Raw genomic sequence first — 21,792 nt, 5'->3', positions numbered from 1 at the left:
CGAGCAATCTCCTCCCACAACTTCATGATGCGAGCACTATCACTATAGTCACATATACCTCCTCTAGTGAAGCATCTTCCTCCTTCACTACGACGGTACTGCCAATATTGCCGGAGCTTAAGTGGAGCGATTTTCTCATAGAAGATGTATTTTTACCCGATGATGAAGGCGAGAGTGAGCCCAAATTGATGGAGGGGAGTGCAAGGGTGGACCAGAATAGTTTGGTTGATGAGTGGTGGGGTGCAATGGATGACAATGTTCAGGGATCTCCATATGATGGGTCAAGCTCGTTTGTAGTTGCTATCTTAGACCGCCATCAAGAGACTTTATTTCAGTTTCCAGAGTTTCTTGATGATACCGATTACATCCTATAGAAGAAAGATTTAAATAGCTAATAATAGTTAATAGTTTAACTTTATTCTTTTTTAGTTGGTTCTTGTATGAAAGATATGTATGGACACTAATAAAATTTAGGGTTTATGATCGATGTGGCATCGAAAGTTTGCATTGGACATTTTTTTCTTTTTAGTTAATAACATAATGTTTTCTTTTTGAACTGACCATTGTGTCAAGGACAAAAATGGATGCTAATAACGTAGCACTGATGTTTATGATGAATATGGCATTAAACTTGGACTTTTCTTCCCTTGTCCCCTAATTTGTTGGTGACTGCAGAGGGTACTGCAAGACAGCCAGCCATAAATGAGTTTCAATCTGGAAAACTAAGTGAAAACTAGAGGAAATTAAAGTTTACATATGATCGTTGCAAGAATTAATTTTAGGATAATGCTTACATGATTCCAGGATAGGTGACTCTACATGTTAACTCAAACAACATCACAAGACAACCAGAAGTGAGAAAGCGACATTTAATGATCTTTCGGATTAGCTCCTGTATGACATTACAGAGAAAAAGTGCAGAAGATTGAATATAAGATTGTTGTTCTCCTTTCTAGATTACCGTTATGCTGCATCGCAACGTAAGAGACAATACATGATAACTTCTATAATAAAATATGAGATTCTAGCCAACATAACCACCACAAAAGAATTTGTTCAATGAACCACCAACTTAATTAAAAGAGAGTGTTGTTGATCCAATGAATTAATTTTGATGAGAAAAAAATATATTTGAGTCTAATATTAATAATTTTATGTTTTTAGAGCGGTTAATTTGACGCAAAACTCAAGGACATTCAATATCTCGCACTCCTGCTCTCACTGGTTTCATTTCAAAGGATTCTTTAATAAAAGCTTTGTAATCACAATAATCCAAATTCTTTCCCTATACCATTATAATTTCTTTGATCACTCATTTGCTTGGAAGGTTCAATTCTTGGGCGGTGCATCTCTTAATATTTGGATTTGGATAATTATAGCAGATCTCTCTCTCTCCCTCTCAAAAATTCTTCTGGCAAGGCAATGCTGAGGTACGACCATCAGTCTCATTCAGATAGGGAAGAACTTACTGGACTGTGGGCAATTTGAACACCTATATACTTCCAAAATTGATACTGGTCTGTGTGCGTGCGTGTGTGTGTGTGTGAGAGAGAGAGAGAGGGCAGCTGTTGAACAGATTCTAAATGAGATAAAGCAGAAAATGCACAGGCAAACTAGCGAATATGATGAACAACTGTCACATAATATGTCTTTATACATCTTTAGTCATATAACTAAACATCACAACGACAAATCCGAGGAGGGGTGCGAACATAGACCGAACAAAAGCCACAATTTTCTCTGCACTCCATTTTACATGATGCACAAGAAATTTGGTAGCATCTATACTTGAGGGGGGTGTGGGAGGTCACCAGCAACTGTTCCTGGCTGAGCAACATGTAAGCTTACATTATGGAAGACGAGATACAAAGGACTTCGGATTTCTGAGTTATGGTTACAAAGGGTATAAATTAGGTTACATCGAAAAGAAGATAGCAAGAAGAAAGTTGTTTAGCTAAATCTTAAGTATTAAAGTTACAGAGGCTGTGAACTGCAGTTACTGCCATGGCATGTTTGACAAGTCCTGCTGGTTGCTGTTATTGCAAGCACCAATGCTCTGGTTGAGTGAGCTCCCAGGACCATCAGAGGACTCGCTCGCTGTGCCCTGTGAAACCCCAACAGGGCCAGCAAGCTTTCCAGGGGCAGATACAGGTTCTGATGGGTTCATTTTAGTTGTCTCTTTCTTCCCATCAGCAATAAAACTGCCCGCTACCACCTGCAATGTGCGATACTTGTTGCATACCATTGAGAAAAGAAATTTGCTGAAGGAAGAGAACTGAATTTCTTTGTTTAGCATCATCTTGTGTAAATCATTAACACATGCAATCCTTTCATACAGATTTATACTATATTTAACATTTAAAACACATGCTAACAATACATTAGATTTTGCTACATGCACTAACATCCTAGACTAGGTCATTAAATCAAAAAGGACATATGATCGAATAATGATTTGCGAGAGAAGATGGACAGGGATTAAAAAACTGTTTCCATCATTTGGGTGATAGGAAATTCATCAACATCCAGAGCAGAGAACAATTTTTTAATCTGGGAAATAAAAAATAATAATTAGAAATTCACGAAGGCTGCACTCGTGCAAAGATATGATGAATGTGTTATACAAGATTTTTCTGAGGAACATTTTCTCATACCGTAACATTAACTTGATCAATCCACCATATTACATATATATAGAGGGAGACACACACACACACATGCAAAAAGTTATGAACTTGTGCAGAGTAAATTTATTAACCCCAACAAAGATAAATGTAAGAAATCCTCATATGAACTGAGAATGACCTGGACAGGAGATGCTGCTGTTAGAAGCCCAGCCACTCCACCGCCCAAGACACGACCATCAGGACCAGCCAGACACACGCTCAGTCCACCTGTTCGGCTACGCTGCCCACCATTCTCTGACAGCATGAATGAGCCAGAGAGTGACAAGATTTCAAATCGACCCTGTATATCGACCATAAGACATCCATGCTTGGCAGTGAATTGTGACCAACAACTAATAAAGGTTAACCAGTCAAAAGCCTAAATTTTGTATACATGATACTTCATTAGTGAAGCACACAATTCTACAACTACAAAAAAAAAGGGGGATCATTCACCAGTAGCACAAATACCAAATTGCTGAATTTCCACCTGAACGAAGAATGGTTGCCAGACTCTTAATCCAGTTACATGCAAAGCTTTTAATTGACATGCTCAATATATATGGGAATACATTAACTAAACAAAGATAATAAGGGTTTCTGAAAAGCACAACTTTCTGGTATTATGCAGATTAATATGTATTATCAGTTGCAAGTTTCTAAAATACAAACCTCATAAGTTACTGTTCCCCCAGATGTTGCTGCCTGACGAAGAGTCACATTTGAAACAGCACCACTGGCTGAAAGAATGCAAACAGCTTGTGGTCCTTGCTGCGAAAATGCCATAATTTTTGATGCAATATCCTGAAAAATTAAAAATTTATTAGTTCATCTCAACTTAATTTTTGCAGATTTAGCTGCGAAACTTCAAAATCATCATTGGACTTAACCTGCAAGACCTGTAAGCCTTATGCCATCTATTTGCTATTGACTCACCTATCAAAATATAATTCATAGAAGTATGGAGAACTTAAATGAACAGACAACCTGTAATAAAAAATAAACTTCTCAAACAGAGCCGCCTCTATATACCAGGGGCTGCCAACATGGTTAGCATTCAGAGGTGAGTTTATTGGGTCTGTTTAAAATTCTTAGACTGACAAGGGAGGGGAAAACTATATCTATTGTACGTGCTCATGTGCTGACAAGGGAGGGGAAAATTATATCTATTGTACATGTGCTGCCCCATGAGCACGTACATGAGAGAGAGAGAGAGAGATGCATAAAGTGGAAATGCAAAGTTTGGTGGCGATGCCTCACAACACTCCATATGCAGCCATGATAGACTTCAATGGAAGAAGACATGGCACATATGTTGGTGAGAATATTTTGTGCGACAGTCCAATGATTATAGGGTGTAGCGCCAAGAGAAGGGATCGTGGGAGTAGATCTCTCAGTTTTATTCAGTCATTTAAGTAATCACATCTCTCTGGGCAAACCACAGGATAGACCCATGGTTCCAAAAATAGAGGCCTTCTTAACAGTTTTGGAGCACTTTTATTACATTAATGGCCTATGAAATAACAAATATTACATACATGTTATGACCATTTTTATGGCATCATGTGATAGTCAAAATAGACATTTCTTTTATATTAATAATTTAAAACTACCATATATAATGAAAATCCTCATGGTGTGTCTCCATGCCTGAGCAACCCAATGCATTATCCTCCGGTCCACTTAGAAGGAAAGAATCTTGGCCATTGATTGGGCTCCTATTCATAGCCATTTGGATTTCATTCACCACTACATGAGAGAGTTAAAAAAAGGAAATTTTCCTTAGAAAATTTAACCAACGTGATCACTACCTATGCCCCATTTCATAACGGTTTATCAAGGAGATGAACACCTTTTCATCCTCTCTTCCTCCTCTAAAGCATTTCCATGGTTGATGGGATCACAGGCATCCACCTAGTATGTATCCTCTTAGCTATCATATGCATTGTGTTTCACTGGTATGGTACGCCATGTACCATGCTGGTGCTTGGCACTTGCAAGCACATATGCAAGCCGCAGCATGCCGAGCATGAGGACATAGCCATGCTGCAGCTGGTAAGCCATTGGAGTGGCATGTGCCAGTCAGCTCCGATTGACATGGGCGATACAATTTACGGCTATAGTTCTATCTCTGTAGAAAACTTTAATCACCTTTTTCTTTCCTTTATTTCCATCAATTGATGAGTACCGCATAAATATAATTGTAGCAGATCTTGTATAAATAGAGATCATATCAAGGACTTTTATAATGTCTTCTACTAGCTAGGCTAGCTAAGGAAACTTGTTAGTGTGTATACAAGTGAATAAATCATAAGTTGGAATTGAATGCTTGGAAAAATAAAAAAAAATATTAAGAAAACTTCCGTAGAAAATATAGAAAAGGTTAAACAATTTTTGTTACGATATATGACTGGATGTCCAAAATTTTCTTCCTCTTGTTCCTTGACTCCATCAAAACCTTATCCTCTCACTTTCCACTACTCTTTCTCACATCAAATCAAAAATCAAATTTAACTTTCATATAAACCAGATCACCAAATATGCTTCACATTAGCAGAATGAAAATTATTTACTTGTCAAAAGTGCATAGGGAAAACCAATTATTACATCTTGCTAACAAGACATCACTCAATGATCCTGACCAATAAAAAAAATAAAGAGAAAATATAACAAAAGTATACTCATCATCACCGCCAAGACCTCTTCCCATCAAAACGGGTTGATCACTGAAAATCAGCATATCTCTAAATTGGGAAGACTCTGCCAGAGGATTCAGAAAATTTTTACAATAGGCTATTAATTTGATGTTGGCCCTCTAAAATCAAGCATTAGATTCCCATCATAGGAAACTTCAGATAAAGGTTTCAGTGCCCGTTGATGCTGCATTATGCCAACTTATGTCAATACCTCGCAATATGTAATGTACAGTGGCTAACATGCATGCCTCTTGTGCTACTAACAGGGAGATAACTTGATAAGGAAGGTCATAGGAGGAAAACGCTAGATTGGGCCAATCTGTAAGTAACACAAATTCCAAATAAATGAAACCGGTCCGTATATCATAACAATTGCATTGAACACTGAAAGCATAATAGGAAAATTAGTTTAGGTTGCTAAAGAGTCAAATAGCACAAACATGAGCATCTATGCAAGACATCATACTTAGAAGAGGCATAAAACTGACCAAAAAAATGTGCTCTCACCCATTCTAAAGTATCTTGCCACAAAAACCATGTTAAAGTATCATTACAACATGGTAAGATAATTAAGACTCACAAAAATGTTCAAGTTTGCTAATTCATTACAGAGGTGCATCAAGTACACCAAGGAATTTTTTTTGAAAAAATTGATTATATTAAGTAATGAATACACTAGGCAGCCTTGAAAATCAGGAATAAAGCAGGCACAAGGCTTGGAATAAGCCTCCAAGCCCTGTGCCTGCAAAACAGCTTCTAAGAAACAAGTGTAAAGTAGGAATAGTTGTTCCAGTCCATCATGCTTATATCAGGCATATCCATTCTAGGGAAAAGCTGTCATAACTATTTCTACCACAAAGCCTTTATTGATGGGTACCTACCTTTTCTTTTAATTGACAGAGACACTCTCAGCCTAAAGTAATCTGAAAAATTGGAGTCGAATAAAAATAGGAATAACTATTCTTGTTCCACCTTTTTCTTATTCCCAAACTAAGAACAGTCTAAAATTATTCCTACACACACTCGATAAGGGTTGGGATACATAAAATATATTGACATTTCAAACATGACAAGAGCTTCCTAGTTATATTCAGCATGACTTTACACAACTACTAACCAGATAAACAACATCCTGATTTAAAGTTGATAAGGCCTCTGTGGTTAATATTATAATGACAGATAAGTTTAAACCTTAAGAACAAGTTGCCATGAAAAAGCAAATAATCTCTTACTCAAAAATTTGTTAAGGCAAAAGTTGAGAAGTAAAAAAGAAAAGGTGAAAATACTTATAAAGCCAATCCCAATCAGGATTCAGGACAGATTTTTTTTTTGGTTTTATAAAAGGAACTTAATTCAATTGTGACAACCATCCACAGTAAAATGCATTTCGGACATTTACAAGAGAGCCGTTATGCATGAGGAAAAGAATCAGTACCTCTCCAGTCTTGATTGCAATAATATGAGGTGTAAAACCAATCCCAGCTGATCCTGCAAATTATTTTCTTCACAAGAATTAATACTGTACACAAAAAAGCAAATTTGATGGAAACTATAGATGAGAATAACAACAATAATACCAATAATTAAATTCAAAAGAAATCTACAAATAGGATATCCACAATCAAACATAAAAACCAGATACAATATTCAAAAACTGATAGTCAATACCTCTAGTCATTATGGAAATAACGTAGTTTGTATTTGGAACAACAAATTCAACATAAGTCCATTTTTTTTTTCAGAATTAGATGCATTTTTTGGATAAAATTTAACAATTTCAACAAAAATCGACAGTATTTGATAGCAGAGGACTTCATTGATATAAAAGCCAAAGTCAAGCCATCTCAATTATTGGGCAATAAGATACAGTAACTAACAAACATGGCTTTCCAAATCATGCATTATTAAAAGTACAGACTTTTAGGTGCTAAGGAACACATCCATGAAGTTTTTATTGGATCAATCACTTCTAATTTCCCAGACTTCAACAACCACAGGAACAATATCAAGGACACAATAGTAATTTCTGCACAACTCATTTCCAGCATATCAGATCTACCAAAAAAACCCAGTTTCTACCAGAACAAAACAGTCTTTCTTTTCTATTTTGGCAGATTAAACTCCCTCCTACACCCTCACTACCCATCAAGCCCCCATCTTTCTGTCAGACACCAACATGCAAAACCTGAACAGAAATACAATCCGTTGTTTCAATAGTTTAGAACCCAGCAACATCATAAGTTCCAAAACGTGGGAAGCTGACAAAAACGCCAGACGTAACAAACAAGATAGGAAGTAACAAGAGAAAGAGGAGATTGAGATTACCCAGAGCTACCGTTCGTTGCTTCTTGCTGGAACCCGCCGGCCGTCCCCTTACTTTCTTCATGGCTCCTGCTGCAGCAGCTGCAGCAGCAGAGGAAGAAAGTGGAAGAGCCGAGGCACTTGGGGTCGGGGAAACAGTGGTGAGAGGAACGACGACGGTACCATTGGACCCATACTTCCTCGGCCGTCCACGCTTTCGTTTGAATGGCTCTCCGGTGCTTACACCGAGGCCAGGCGATCCACCGGCTCCCGAGTTTCCATCGCCGCCACCCTCTCCTCCAGGGTGTGGAGGAGGTGAGTTACCGCTTTTTGATTTATACATCGCTGTTCCATCAGAAGAGGTGACCAATCGCATGCTATACACCGGCGGCTGCGGTTGGACTGGGTTTCTCTGGATGCTTTTGGCATCGGATGATTCCCCAGATGACATGGCTACTGGCTAGACCTCGCCTCCATATGCCCAAAGACTAAATTTTCCAGTATTATTTCGGGAATTATTACACTCTGCTCTTATCTGGAAGAGAAACGAGAAAAGTAAAGCAAAATTTAGAAATTTATGCATTCAAATACTTGAGAGTCTGCTGATTTCCCAACATGCTAAGAAGAAAGGGCGAGAAAATGTCCCAAAGCAGCGAATTTTATACTTCGAGAATCTAATGGAGGGAGGGAGCTCGAAAACCCCCAGGAGCCGCAGGATTTCGTAAAACCCTAACATCCAAAGTAAGTTACTTGTGCCTCATGTTCGCACCAAAATATAACTCCAAACATAATAACGATGGAACAATGGGCAGAAATTAGTAAAAACAAAGGGAGAAAAAAAAAAAAAGGAGAAACAGTGAAAAATACCTGGACCTGATCAAAATCCGGCTGAAAATTCAGCGAAATTATGTGTTCCTGTCCCCGGATCCTTCGTAAAATTCCTCCTTTTTTCAGAAATTCCACTGAAAAATTCACAGTAAATCCGCGAATATTTCTGACGAAAAAGGGATGAGAAGAATCTGGGCAAAGGAAGTCGAAGGCAGCAGCGACATGAAGCAAACCCTAACCCTAATCGGAGAGCCTGAAAAGCCTCGGAAATAGAAGAGAAAATTGAGGAAGATCATACGATTCCTCCCCTTTTAATTCCCTCGAACCCTCCTGCTGAAGGCGCCATTAGAATTATTATTTGAAGTAAAAGTGGCAGGTAAAGCAGGCTAAAATTGCTTCACGTGCAATAATACAAAAATTAAAGAAACGTACGTACATATATGTATATACATATTTTTACCAACAGTAACTTTATTATTATCTTTTACCCTTCTTCCAATTCCATAATCTTGCTTTTCTATCATATGATCAAGAAATGGGTATTTAATCAGAACCATTTGATCGTGGAATGATGGTTGTGAATGATCAAGAGTAGACATGGATTTGAATTTTGAAATGGTAATGGCTTTTTTGGATGGTAAATTAGAATAATTTATTGGGTCCTCTTTCTGTATTTACCAACTTCTATCTCTGAAAATAATTTTTTAGTCTTATATTTAACATATCATGTTTGAGATTTAAATGCCTACATTTTTTTAATTTCAAGATAAACTATTTAAGATATGAATCTTTAAGCGTGTATAAATATAATTGAGAAATTTTTATGAATTTGTCATCAGAGAATACCAAAATTTACGACATAAAATAATAACAGCAGATGTTTTATTTTTTAATATTTTAAAATCTTTCCAGGTTTTAATGTTTTAATAAAAGAAAAAAAAAGAGTACAAAATAAGAACATCAAGATTTTTTTCATCGAAAATAGTGAATAATTAAGATACGGTGAAACAACATTTAATGCTATTATGAATTTCTTTATTTTTTTGGGTAAGTTTTCACGAATTTCTTTATTGATTCCTCTATTTCTATTTCTTTTGTTTTATTCATAGATTTATAAATTATAAGGGAAGATAATTAGGAGAAATACTAATTGCATCCACAAGATACCTGTTCATGTTATAAGACTGCCAAAAACTTTTCTTCAACGCTAAATGATTAAAGGATGCTAAAAATACTTTTGAACTTCTGTACAAAATATTAACATAAAGATATAGTGAATCAATTTGAATATTTCCAACGATATCTTTATTTATGATTCTAAAATTTGCAAAGTAAGAAAGAAGACTTTACTTTAGTAAACAATTTGCATAATAATCTTTACTATTGCAATTGTCATTTTAAAGTATATCTGAATGACAATAAAAATCTCTCTAAACTATATCTTTGATACAATTTTTTCCTTCTATTTATTTAGAAATAGCTGGGATTTTATTATTATCATCTAAAAGCCCGAGATGCTCAAGCCATCCAGGGATAAGTCTCCATAGAACTGAATTTAAGCGAAAAAGGTCATCACGAGAGAGAGAGAAAATTAATAGAAAGAAAAGCCTAAGACATTATAAAATTCCAAAACTTGAGGATATTGGATTATCTTTAAGAGTTGATTTCCAATATATCTATTTATTGGGGACTTTATGACTTTAAATTCCTAATAGACAACATTCTCTCTCTACTTTGTCTTACTTGAGGACCTTTTTTTTTTTTTTTTTTTTGGTGAAAACGGCAATTCATATTACTCTAACTTGAGTACATCCAGCCATATCAAAAGAAAGTAAAGATAACAACGGAGTGGGACTATCAGCTGCTGAAGTCCAAAGAAACTCTCCGGAATGCCTAGCTACGTAAGAGGCGACCCAGTCAGCAGCTCTGTTCGCCTCCCGATACACATGTGTAACATGAAAATCACCCATCTCCTGAGCCAACCTCCTAGTCTCACGAATGAGTGGATGACCATCACCGAACCTATCCACACCCTGGATCCAATCGATCACCACCGAAGAATCACCCTCTAGATGCACCCGGGCGGCGCCGAGGATCCTCCTCGCATAAGATAAGCCCTCCCAAGCAGCTCTCAGCTCTGCTCCAACAATAGTAAGCCCTGGGATGCGACGACCACCGGCGGCTATCAGTCTGCCCCTCTCGTCTCTGATCACAAAACCCACACCTCCAGAGACACCATCCACCGAGCAACTACCATCAAAATTCACCTTGAAATGACCAAGGGGTGGGGGTACCCAAGAAACAAGAGCGAACCTGGGCGCTGTAGCAACGGGAAGGATACCCCAGATGTCCCTAGCCATTCCAGAGGTGAACCACGCAGTAGTCGCGACCATCTCCCCTGCATGCAGCATAGCTCGATCCACCACCATCCTCGCGGACCACCTCCTACCCTCAAATAGACCAGCGTTCCTGTCCAGCCATATATGATAAGTCAAGTGTGCCATCATAATACCCGCCTCAACAGAACAAGGCCTCCGCGTAGAAGCTCTCAACACATGCATCAGGTCCTGGGCCGACTCCACTGAAAGGGGTAACATAACAGGAGACCTACTCCATATCTCTCTAGCCCTGGGGCACTGCAGCAAAACATGGTCAATGGTCTCCTCGATACCTGAACACCGCTCACAGCACTGAGAAATCAGCATGCCCCGTCCGGCTAGCATGCCCCTGGTCGGTAAGCATCCCCATGCCACCTTCCAGAAGAAGAGCGCTACCCGCGGGTGACATCGCAGCCGCCATATCCATCTGCCCTCAATCTGCCTGTCTGACGCCCTGCTCATCAAAGTGTGGAGATCCCTAGCTCGCACCTGCGCCCGACCCGTCGACCACCAGACTAATCTATCTGGCATCTCCTGCAGAGGAATCGGAAGGTCCATGATCGTCACTGCCAACTCCTCCCCAAACACCTCCCGAATCAGTCCCTCCCTCCAGCAGCCCCCCTCTCGGTAAATCAAATCACTAACCCTAAATCCATCAATCCTCGCCGAATCCACCAAAGTCGGAATACGGCTGATCGGCTGCTCAGTCACCCACCTATCCTCCAAGACATCTATAGACCGCCCATCACCAATGGCCCATCTCATCTCCGGAAGCACCAGCGCGGCCCTAGCACACATCTCCCTCCACACCGGCGAATGTAATCGGCCTCCGCGCACTCCAGGTATCAGAGCTCCATATTTGGCCCTCATCAACGAGGACCACATGCTATCAGGCTCTAACACACACCTCGCTGCATGTCGAGCCGCTAAAGCCTCTCTCCTATCCCTCAAAGACAACACCCCCAACCCACCGAACCTGATCGGCTGACAGACCACCTCCCATGCCACCAGATGAACACCACCTCTGCCCCCATTCCCACCCCAGATAAAGTTTCGAAAGGTCCGCTCCAAGCTCCTCACAAGAGACACCGGAATAAAGGAATTGGACAATAAGTAGATGGGAATTGAAGAAAGAACTGACCGAACCAATGTGATCCTCCCCATCATGGAAAGAGTGTGCATCTGCCATCCCTCCAGTCTGTGTCTAATGCTGAGCTCAAGTGAGAGACAGTCCCTGCTCCGCAGCCGCCGGCCTGAAATCGGAACCCCCAGATACCTCAGCAAACCCTCCTGCTCACCCACCTCCAAAATCTCCAAGATAGAGGTCCTCTCCGCCGGCCTGATCCTCGGGCTAAAGCATACAGTAGACTTCCCCAAATTAACTCTCTGTCCCGATACCTCGCAGTAGTGGCATAGAATCCTTCGGAGAGCCTCCGCCGTCCGCCTCGTAGCCCGGGCAAGTAATAAGCAGTCATCAGCAAAAAGAAGGTGAGACAATGGAGGAGCTCCCTCCGCCGGCTTGTAAATCTCTATCTCCTGAGTAACCATCGCCTGTCTGAGCGCTCTAGACAACGCATCCGCACACATAATAAAAAGTAATGGTGAGAGGGGGCAACCCTGTCGCAGCCCTCCGGCCGGCTCAAAGAATCGGGATGGCGAGCCATTCACCAAAATGGCGAATGAGGGAGCCCTCACACATCCCATAACTCAGCTAATCCATATCTCGGGGAAGCCAAACCCCTGCATGGATTGCTGCAGAAAATCCCAGCACATCCTGTCGTAGGCCCTCTCCATATCGAGCTTGATCCCCATCAAGCTCCTCCTCATCGGGGCTCTATGCAGGTCAAACATAAACTCCTGGGCAATCATCACATTATCTGAGATACTCCGCCCTCTCAAGAATGCACTCTGCTCCGGACTGATCAACCTCGGTAGAATCTCCCTCAACCTAACAGCAAGAATCTTCGCCGTCGCCTTGTACAAGGTCGTGCACAGGCTAATCGGGCGAAAATGGCCCGGCTCCGAGGCGTCCTGCCGTTTCGGTATCAGTGTGATAAAGGTCCGCTGCCACTCAGTGGGCATCGCAGATACATCAAAGAACTGCTGTATGGCCGCCGTCACATCATGTCCGACTATCATCCAGTACCTCTGAAAAAATAACGGAGGAAAACCATCTGGCCCCGGGGCCTTATCCCCCTCAAGGGACCAGACCGCCTCCCTAACCTCCCTCTCCAGTACCGGCCTGATCAATGCTGCAGTCTCCTCCTCCGTCACCCCAGCTAAAGGCGCCGGTATGTCCTCTGTGCTCCCACCCCCTAACTGCTCAGTCCATCGCGCTCTGAAAAAACTCTCCACAATCCGACTAATCTGAACAGGATCCTCCGTCATCTGCCCATCCTCACCCCTGATGGCTCTGACCCTATTCTGGTGCCTTCTGATAACTGTCGCCTGATGAAAGTATCTGGTGTTCCGATCTCCCTCCAATAACCACTGTATCCTTGACTTCTGTCTCCAAAATACCTCCTGCTGTCTGAGTAAAGAATTATGCAGTGCCAAGTGAGATCTAAGCTCCCCCACCTCCTTCTCCGATAAACCTCCTCCCTGGGTCTCCTGAAGCTGTAACCTGGCAATCGCCCCCTCTAGATCCTCCACCCTCCTAAAAATATTCCCCACCTCCTCACGGTTCCACCTCCGCAGCCGTCTCCTCGTCATCTCCAGTCTACGGGATACTCGGTACATAGCATCTCCCCTAACAGGTACCCTCCAAGCCTCCCGCACCATCTCCCAGGATCTAGGATAACTGAGCCAAATCTTCTCGAACCTGAAAGGAGGGCGAACTAGTACAGGTGCATCAGTGCTCACCAGTAGTGGACAGTGGTCCGAAGCAATCCTCGGCAAATGACTAACCTGGTAATCCGAAAAACACTAGACCCACCCCGCAGTAGCACAGGCTCTGTCTAGCCGCTCCCATACTCTGGCCTGTCCCTGCTGATTATTACACCATGTGAACTTTGGGCCAGAAAAACCCAAGTCAACCAAACCATTCATCATGAGAAAGTCCTGAAACTCCTTAACCTTCCTATCACAAGAAAAAGGCTTCCCACCTCTCTTCTCCTGAGGATCCACAATGCAATTAAAGTCACCTGCCATTAACATTGGATACCCCTGACTGATCAACTGAGTGGCCTCCACCCACAAGTTCCGCCTCACCCTATACTCTGTACTTGCATACACCGCTGCCAAAACCCACGGGCTTCTACCCCCTTCCGAAATAACCATGATTACCTCTTGATTGCAAACATTGAATATGTCCATTTGACAACACCCCTGAGCCCAAGTGACAATGATACCGCCAGAAAGCCCCTGAGATTCGATAGCATAGAATCCCCATCCTCTCGGAACTGCCCTCCTTGCCTTCTCAAGACTCCTCCCAGATAATCGGGTCTCGAGGAGGACACAAATATCAGGCCTATATTGGTACATCAATCTATGAAATGCCGGGGTAAAAGATGGCTTCCCCGCTCCACGACAATTCCAAAAGAGAGTCTTCATAAATCACCCGACAGATTGGCGTGGCTTACTTCCCCGAAGCCACTACTACATGCTGCCTCATCTTCCATCTGCTCTTTCCTCACAGAACCCTTGGTGCTCACCCCCTTGATAGAGGCCATCAATAGGACCACAGCCTGCTTATGCTTCCCCTTGGTATCTGTCTGAGCCGTAGTCACAGGGCCATCCTCATTGCCATCTCCCAACAAGCCTCCATCACCCAGGGAACCGTCATCAAGCTTGAACTCCCCCCCCCCTGAAAGAGATTAGCCACAAGGTTCGGGTCACTGTTGGCCCGTGCCAAATGGCACGGTCTGTCAACAGTGCCTTCCCCGGAACCCCCTGCAACCGCGCCAACCAGACCGTCACCATGACCAGTCTCCTTCCCATGATTCCTTTCTGTCAGCTCCGAGGGTGCACCGATCGTCACCGCCGGCTCCAGCTCCGCCGATTCCATCGTCGCACCCGTCTTGGTCCGCGTCGGCTTCCGTCCGAGCGTCGTCCCACCTCCAGCACGCATCACTCCCCCCGCTACCCGAAGCTCCTGGTCCACCCTGGGGGGACGGTTGCGCACCGCTGACTGAGGCGGAGGTGAACTCCGGCTCCGCCACCGTCGGAATCCCTCCGTCCTCCTCAAAAGCCCCGATGATGGCCGCTGCTGCCCCCCACCAACCTGGGCCCGGCCTCCCACAGGGGCTCTCGCCCGCTTCAACAAGCTTGGGCCCGGTCCTCCAGCCTTCTCCCACTTGGGCCCTTCAGCCTGGCCCGTTGAGGAACTGGCCCCACTCGAGCCCAATTTACTCCCCGACTCGGTTCGCGGCTCGGAGCTGTGATCGAGTTGACTTGGTCCCTCCCCAGTTGCCCCGGCTCCGGCAGCCACGATGTCCTTCTCAAGCGTCCGCCGTCGGGCGACCTTGGAAGGCTTCTGCCATCCCTCGAGATCAATCGGCGATGTAGAGGTAGAATCCGGCGTATCTCCGGTGGCCTTTGGGGTAGCTCGCCCGGGCGACGACACCGGATCCGACCTCCCCTTCTGCTTGGCTGCCTCCTTCCCCCACCTGGATTCATTAGCCGGCCGCTGAAAGCGGAGGCGGTTCGTGACCAGCCAAGGGCCAAAGACACCCTGCTCTCCCACCTCATCTCCTTCCCCATCCGCCTTCGCCGGAACCTCCGAACGGCTCTCCCCAACCGTTTCCTTCCCGGTGCTTGAGCTTCCTTCCACACCTCCCCCCCCCCCATCGCCGGTGACATGGGAACACACCCCTGCATTTGATGCCCAATCCTACCACATTTAGAACAGGGAGCCGGCAGGTTTTCATATAGAAAACCTTGCCAAAACTTATCCTCAGACCTCTCCGAGCTCCCCTTCAAAAAGATCCCCGGCTTCAGCGGGGCGGAGCAGTCCAACGCTATTTTAACCCTTGCAAAACCAAATCGGCCCCCCCCCCCCCCCTCCGTGAAGCTGTCCATTGCCAAGGGTTCACCGGCCCTCGCCGCAATCCGGAACAGGGTAGACCCTTTCCAGTAATCCAGAGGGAGCCCCGGAAGACGTAGCCACACAACCACCCGGCCTAACCCAGCAGCTCCCGGGACAAAGTTGGGCCGCCACCGTTCCATTGCGAGCAGCTGCCCGGCGACCACCCATGGACCATTCAATAGAGCAGCCTCCCGGTCTTCTTCGTTGGCAAACCTCACTGCAATGAAGCCATCCACCAACGGAAAACATTCAACATCATACTTCAACTTGCCCACCCGGCGGATCTCCTTCGCAACCCAGACTGCCGGAACACTCCTCCCCATACTCCGGACGATGACTGTGGTGTTCCGCCACTCCGACCTCGTCCCCTCCAACTCCTCTGCCGGAACCTCCAATACCTCCGGATACTTTCTCTGCATCGCCTGTAACTCCCTTGGAGAAATCCGATGGGTCGACCACACCGGCTGCCTGGGAGCTCCCTTCGCCACTTCTGACCAAGTGGGAACCTTCACTTCCTCCCCAGGGACCGGGAGGCGAACCCCACCCGTCTTCCCCGGCGTCGTCGTCGCCGCTGCACCAACTCCGGGCTCCGCCATGTCGCACACCCACCGACCGTTCGGCAAAAGGTCCCAGTGACTCCGGAACGGTTCCACTTGAGGACCTTTTTCAAGTCCATCCTATATACGGTATAATTGAAGGAGAGCCGGTTAGAAGATTCAGGCATGCCTTAAAAAAATCTTCTATTAAAAGAGAAAAAGCAATCAATAACAATATGTGAATTATGTCTCCTATCTCTATGAAGGAATTATTTCATTATTAATTATTGATCAATAATCATAGTGGAATCAATGGTGCAGAGTCAAAAGAAAATAAGTTTATAAAATTATCTTTTCTATCGTCGTATATTTGTGGAGATTGTATAACATTTTCTATTGATGATTCTTCTTGATAGAATGCTTTCATATTGCCGAACTTATATATTATGCTCCCCCTTAATTAATCCCACCTAAAGAGGTGGAAATCTTCATAAAAAAATGTAACTAATTATCTAGAACTTTAAGGTGTTTATTGACAAACATCCATACTAGTCTCCTAAAACCTACACAATCGGGCCAACCCAAATTTGACCTTTATGGATTGATGGATAGCAACAGTGGGGATTTCCAAGATTAGTTGATAAATTGCTTGATGCTAATGCCTTCTCTCTTATTCCATCATTAGTACCAAATGCCTGACTGATAACTACTTGGTTTGGACTTCATTGTGCTATAGACTGCTTTGAGGTAAAGCAAAACATGGATAGAGGTTTTAAGCATTCTCATTACCTCTTAGTGTCCATCAAAATTTTGTTATGCTTTATAGTGGCATATTGCATTTTTGGGTCAAGTGGTTTTTCCAATTTTGAAATGGATAGGGAGAATTCTATGCTTAATCAAGAGAGATTGAAGTATGTATTACACTATTTGATAAGTTTGGAGCATAGTGCTTTTATTAAAGACAAAAGTATCTCTAATAATATTCTTATGGTCTAGAAAATTATATATGACTTGCATAAAGCTCTGGTTAGATATATTTATATGACAATTAAATTAGATATGGAGAGGGCATATGATAAAGTTCAATGGAAGTTTCTTTTATATTCTCTTTAGCAATTTGGCTTCTCGAATGAATGGATTGACTAGATTTGGGGCTATATTGTATCTCCTTCCTTCGCTATTTTGATTAATAGGTCTCCATCTGATTCTTTCCAATCTACAATTGGTGTAAGACAAGGTTGCATATTATCATCCTATTTATTTATTTTATACATGGATGCCCTGTCGAGGATGTTGAAGGCTCCAATAGAGGCTAATTCTTTAACAGTATATCAGCTTGATCATACGGGGGTAACTATTTCTCGCCTTTTCTTTTCTAATGATTGTATATTGTTTGTTCATACTACTATATCTAATGCAATGGTATAAGTTTCCATTATTAAAGGCTACTGTAAAGTTATGGGTCAGAAGATAAATTTTGAAAAATCGGTGGTAAAGCATAGTCCAAAGGTTAACATTTTTATATGACTGCATATTAAGAATTATCTATATATTAAAAATTTAGATGGCACATGGATATATTGAGGAATCTCCTATTTCTAGTTAAAAACCGACTTCTATGGATTGCAATGACTTAACTCAGCAGTTTTTTATTAGACTAGAGGGTTGGAAGTGAAAGGTTCTTTCTACGATGGGTAGAATTATTCTTGTTATAATTGTTTTATTTTCTCTTTCTATTTATTCGATATCTCATTCTTTTATTCCCAAGAGAGTTCTTTGGGACCCAATGGATAGTTGTGCCCATCTAATTTCTTAGGACTAGATATCTTACTCTTTTTAGGATGGTGGTTTGGGTATTCCTTCTTTTATAGCTAGGAGCGAGCACTCATAGCTAAGCATGGTACGAGATTTCTTATGATGCATGATGGATGTTGGAGTTCTTCCATAAGGGCGTAGGTGGCGTTAGAATTCATGACATGATGGAATTACATGCAAAGTAGGAAGGAGTGTCTTATGCTATTCGAAAAGTACGGACGACTGATATTTGTTTGGAAAGAGATTTTCAAACAGTTATTATATGACTTTCTGATCCAGGCTAAAATCAAACTTCAACCTTTTCTTCTGGATTGCCAGGGATTATTGCATTCATTGTTCTAGGTTATAAATAAATAAATATATATATATATATATAAATATATATATATATATATATATATATATATATATATATATATATATATATATATATATATATATATATATATATATATATATATATATATATATATATATATATATATATATATATATATATATAAACCAATAATGGATGATGTCTTAAATGTCCAATCACACAGACCAGCATTAAAAGATTCTAGAATATATCTTTCTGATATTAAATATTGTATTTGTTGATTCCTATGAGTGTATTTATATTCATTTGATTTAATTTATCCATTTTACCCCAAGAGAGAGAGAGATAAGTAATAAAGTCTATACCTTGTTATGGTTTAATTTGCTTGGATATATGATTTTGTAGCATTCTATCTCTTATTGGAGTAACGTTGTATGATTGTGTCCAGTCTCTAAAATCAATCATATGCGTGTGATCCAAGCTCCCACCTACTCTCCTTTCTCCTCGCTAAAGTGATCTCTATTCCTGACAACAACTAGAATAGAATCTACCATGCTTGCATAACATCTGCAGTCAAAGGACTCCAAGCTACAATGAGCCAATCTATAGATATCATACTGAACAAGACTACCGAATTTCTCAAGATATAAAAAATACCAGCATCAATTATACATTAAGATTACAACATGAGTATCATTCGGTGCACCAATTATACATTAAGATTACAACATGAGTATCATTCGGTGCACCATCAACAACTTAGTTCTCATAAATAAAATAGGAACTGAGCAATTACCATCTCCACCAATGGCTTTCACCACTAACAAACACCATCGAGCTGAAAGCTTGCAAAACCCAGGTGAAACAGCAGGTAATATTTAAACAGGAAAAAAACTTCTCACAGGCCCTTAAATCCATCTCTACTATAGTTTCAAACTTCATACTCGTTTCCTAAACTCCAAAGGGTGATCTTCTCAGTGAAGAACCAGTCATGAATAGATGCAAAAGGCAACAAACCACACAATGTGGGAAGAACCAGTAACAGGGTACTGTAGAATGTGCATCACCTAATCCAGTATGGAAGCCCGACCACCTTAGCTCCTTGAGACACAAACAGGGCCGTAAAGAATATGGTAAAGAGCGGATGGAAACACATTTGCAAAGAAATGAAGCAAACAGAGAGCCTCCCAATACAAAAGCCAGCAATAACCATTCCCTTCCAATGTGTCAACGCAAAACTTTCCAGCAAAACCACAAACAACTCCTAGCAGCAGGAGAATGAATGTCACAGGCATGGTCGGTCCAGCCATTGCAGAGCGCTGAAATACCAAGCAAGCAATTGACAGAATCATCAATATGCCAAACAACATACGGGTTAGGGCGACAAAGCGACATCTCAGCATAAGCCAGCCTGAACTGAAAGATGCCACTGGTTTTGGGATCCACCAAGATCTGGACTCCTGTCAGAAAAAAAGGAAAAAAGAAATGTTGAAAATTCTTTTATCTCCAGAAATGACAGCATGCATGCATACAGAACTTAAAAATATATGAAAACATACCTTAAAGGTGGATGTGAAGGTTAATGTTGCCTCTGTGATCCGTTGGTATGAATAGATGGACGCCCCATATAAAAGGAAGCCAGACATGATAATCAAATCAGCGACGAAGATCTATGCACCTTTTGAGGAGTTCTGCATGCTTCATATTCTGCATTTGGTTCCTTAATTTCTCTTCCTCGAAGGAAACCTTTGAGATACACATGGATATTTTTATCTTCTCTAACAAATTTGCATGGGAAATGAGAGCTAACTGAGATCGCTTCATTTGCAATCTTTTCATGATTAGACTTAACTCAACCACCCTGAGATCATTAGAGTGTCTGTACTCTGCTCCATAACTGACCTCTCAAATGTATTCTGAAGGCAGGGACTGTATCTTTCACGCACCGGACACTTTGAGATCCGTGCACATGAAGAAATGAAAAGATTCGGAATGCTTTTAGATCTGTGCAGAGTAGGGTGCGATCCAACGGCCAACATCATGAGATCCATCATTCTGATAAAACCTGAACCTGCAGAGGAGGGAGGAGAAGGGACCAAAAATTTAACGAATTTCTGAGAATGTAGAAGCCGATCAATATGTCAAATAGCATGACTTCGAAAATAATAACTACTTTCTTTGGTATCGGCATCGCGTGAATTATGATGTATTGTCTAGATAAAGCATCCATGCATAAAGTCTCATATATAAGCATTAAATTCCTGTAAGAGCACATTAGATTTCACAATTTGCACAAACATTCTAATTCAATTAATCCACTGAATTAAAGGGTATGTAAGACCACAGAAGGAACAGAGAAAGGTGGAGAGCTTCATCAAATTTTTCAGTCATTTATGTATCCAGATAATGCAGCACAGATCTGCTGTTGCTCGAACAGTCGGATAAGGACGGACGGAAAGACATCAAAGATGCAAATGATAGGGCATCAATGTTAAGCAGAACGCCAGAGATCTCGAGGAAGAATGCGATACTATAGGCAGCACCAATTCAAAACCAGATAATTAATGAACTTTGGATGTTGATGATCCATTCACTCCCACAAACATTTTTGCATGTGCTGTCTGAAATTAGGTCTTCCTTGTCAACTAATAGTCCTAAACAGATGGCTTATTTTATCATCAACCATCTCTGTTCATATGAAATCCAGCTTTCCTGTTGATGCGTTCGCAATCACTCATGCCATGTCTGCTAGGTCAAGCTAAGATAAGATCATAGGAGTTGATTTACATGAAGGTCCATGTTATTAACCGACATCGTGATAACACCATGCTGATGAGAAGGGGAAAGAGGTCCTCCACAATGCTGAAACCATCAATAATGTGTGATTTACATTTTTTTTCCCTTCTTAATCTTAAGAGAAAAGGGTCAATCCCTCATATTGTGAAAAATCCTGATGCTTGCATTTGTCTGCTCTCAGTTTGCACCCAACTAATGATGAGCATGCACAAAAACACTTCAACTCTAAATCGTCCACAAACCTGAATGCAGTAAAAATGTTAAATATCAAAAAAAAAAAGTATAGTATGAAACAAGGTTCGCGGTACCGAGCGTACCGACGAACCGACGTACCGGTCGGCTCCGGTAACGGTACGGTACTAGTGCCGAACCGAGCCGAACCGATAGGGTACATTCGGCCTGGTTTCGACTCCATCGTTGTTTTTTTTTTT

The 21,792-nt window shown here is 41.9% G+C and overlaps 3 protein-coding genes and 1 pseudogene across 7 annotated transcripts in view; all 4 read right to left on the bottom strand.

The window, feature by feature from the left end:
- Positions 1–1,623: 1,623 nt before the first annotated feature.
- LOC103705184 (AT-hook motif nuclear-localized protein 10-like) lies at positions 1,624–8,904 on the bottom strand. 4 transcript variants are annotated; one of them, XM_008788815.5, is made up of 6 exons: positions 8,531–8,904; positions 7,688–8,198; positions 6,798–6,850; positions 3,339–3,470; positions 2,806–2,967; positions 1,624–2,215 (listed from the first exon to the last, which is right to left on the bottom strand). In XM_008788815.5, exons 2-6 carry the CDS (start codon positions 8,112–8,114, stop codon positions 1,997–1,999), a joined length of 993 nt encoding a protein of 330 aa, XP_008787037.4. In that variant the 5' UTR covers positions 8,115–8,198; positions 8,531–8,904; the 3' UTR covers positions 1,624–1,996. The 4 variants fall into 4 exon arrangements, with proteins under 4 accessions (XP_008787037.4, XP_008787038.4, XP_008787039.4 ...); XM_008788816.6 differs by having other exon boundaries at positions 8,537–8,899; XM_008788817.5 differs by lacking the exon at positions 8,531–8,904 and adding an exon at positions 8,329–8,450.
- Positions 8,905–13,794: 4,890 nt separating this feature from the next.
- LOC149750978 (uncharacterized) lies at positions 13,795–14,352 on the bottom strand. Its single transcript, XM_089928423.1, has one exon. It carries the CDS (start codon positions 14,350–14,352, stop codon positions 13,795–13,797), a length of 558 nt encoding a protein of 185 aa, XP_089784549.1.
- Positions 14,353–18,788: 4,436 nt separating this feature from the next.
- Positions 18,789–21,792, bottom strand: part of LOC148699562 (uncharacterized) — a 6,284-nt pseudogene continuing 3,280 nt past the window's right edge. The window contains exons 2-3 of the transcript XR_016398965.1: positions 20,125–20,679; positions 18,789–20,025 (exon numbers count right to left, since the gene is read on the bottom strand). The product of XR_016398965.1 is annotated as an uncharacterized LOC148699562 (transcript). The remainder of the gene's footprint in view (positions 20,026–20,124; positions 20,680–21,792) is intronic.
- LOC113462593 (AT-hook motif nuclear-localized protein 10-like) overlaps positions 20,499–21,792 on the bottom strand; it is a 21,347-nt gene continuing 20,053 nt past the window's right edge. The window contains exon 8 of the transcript XR_016398975.1: positions 20,499–20,636. The gene's annotated coding sequence lies outside the window, so the exon portion shown is untranslated. The remainder of the gene's footprint in view (positions 20,637–21,792) is intronic.

Source organism: Phoenix dactylifera, chromosome 18 (genome assembly GCF_051530095.1).
Source record: "Phoenix dactylifera cultivar Ajwa chromosome 18, Ajwa_hap1_PhDact_Kaust_v1.1, whole genome shotgun sequence".
NCBI lineage: Eukaryota > Viridiplantae > Streptophyta > Magnoliopsida > Arecales > Arecaceae > Phoenix > Phoenix dactylifera.
The sequence above is the reverse complement of the archived record's forward strand: the minus strand, read 5'-3'. Positions and strand labels throughout refer to the sequence as shown.

What these genes read in the sequence shown, in the direction of transcription:
- LOC103705184 (XM_008788815.5), bottom strand. Translation starts at nt 8,114, where the DNA reads ATGTCATCTGGGGAATCATCCGATGCCAAAAGCATCCAGAGAAACCCA. An exon ending in TTGCAATCAAGACTGGAGAG is followed by an intron (nt 3,471 to 6,797) that starts GTACTGATTCTT and finishes TTAATTTTTCAG; the next exon opens with GATATTGCATCAAAAATTAT. An exon ending in CAGCAGCATCTCCTGTCCAG is followed by an intron (nt 2,216 to 2,805) that starts GTCATTCTCAGT and finishes CGCACATTGCAG; the next exon opens with GTGGTAGCGGGCAGTTTTAT.
- LOC149750978 (XM_089928423.1), bottom strand. Translation starts at nt 14,352, where the DNA reads ATGTACCAATATAGGCCTGATATTTGTGTCCTCCTCGAGACCCGATTA.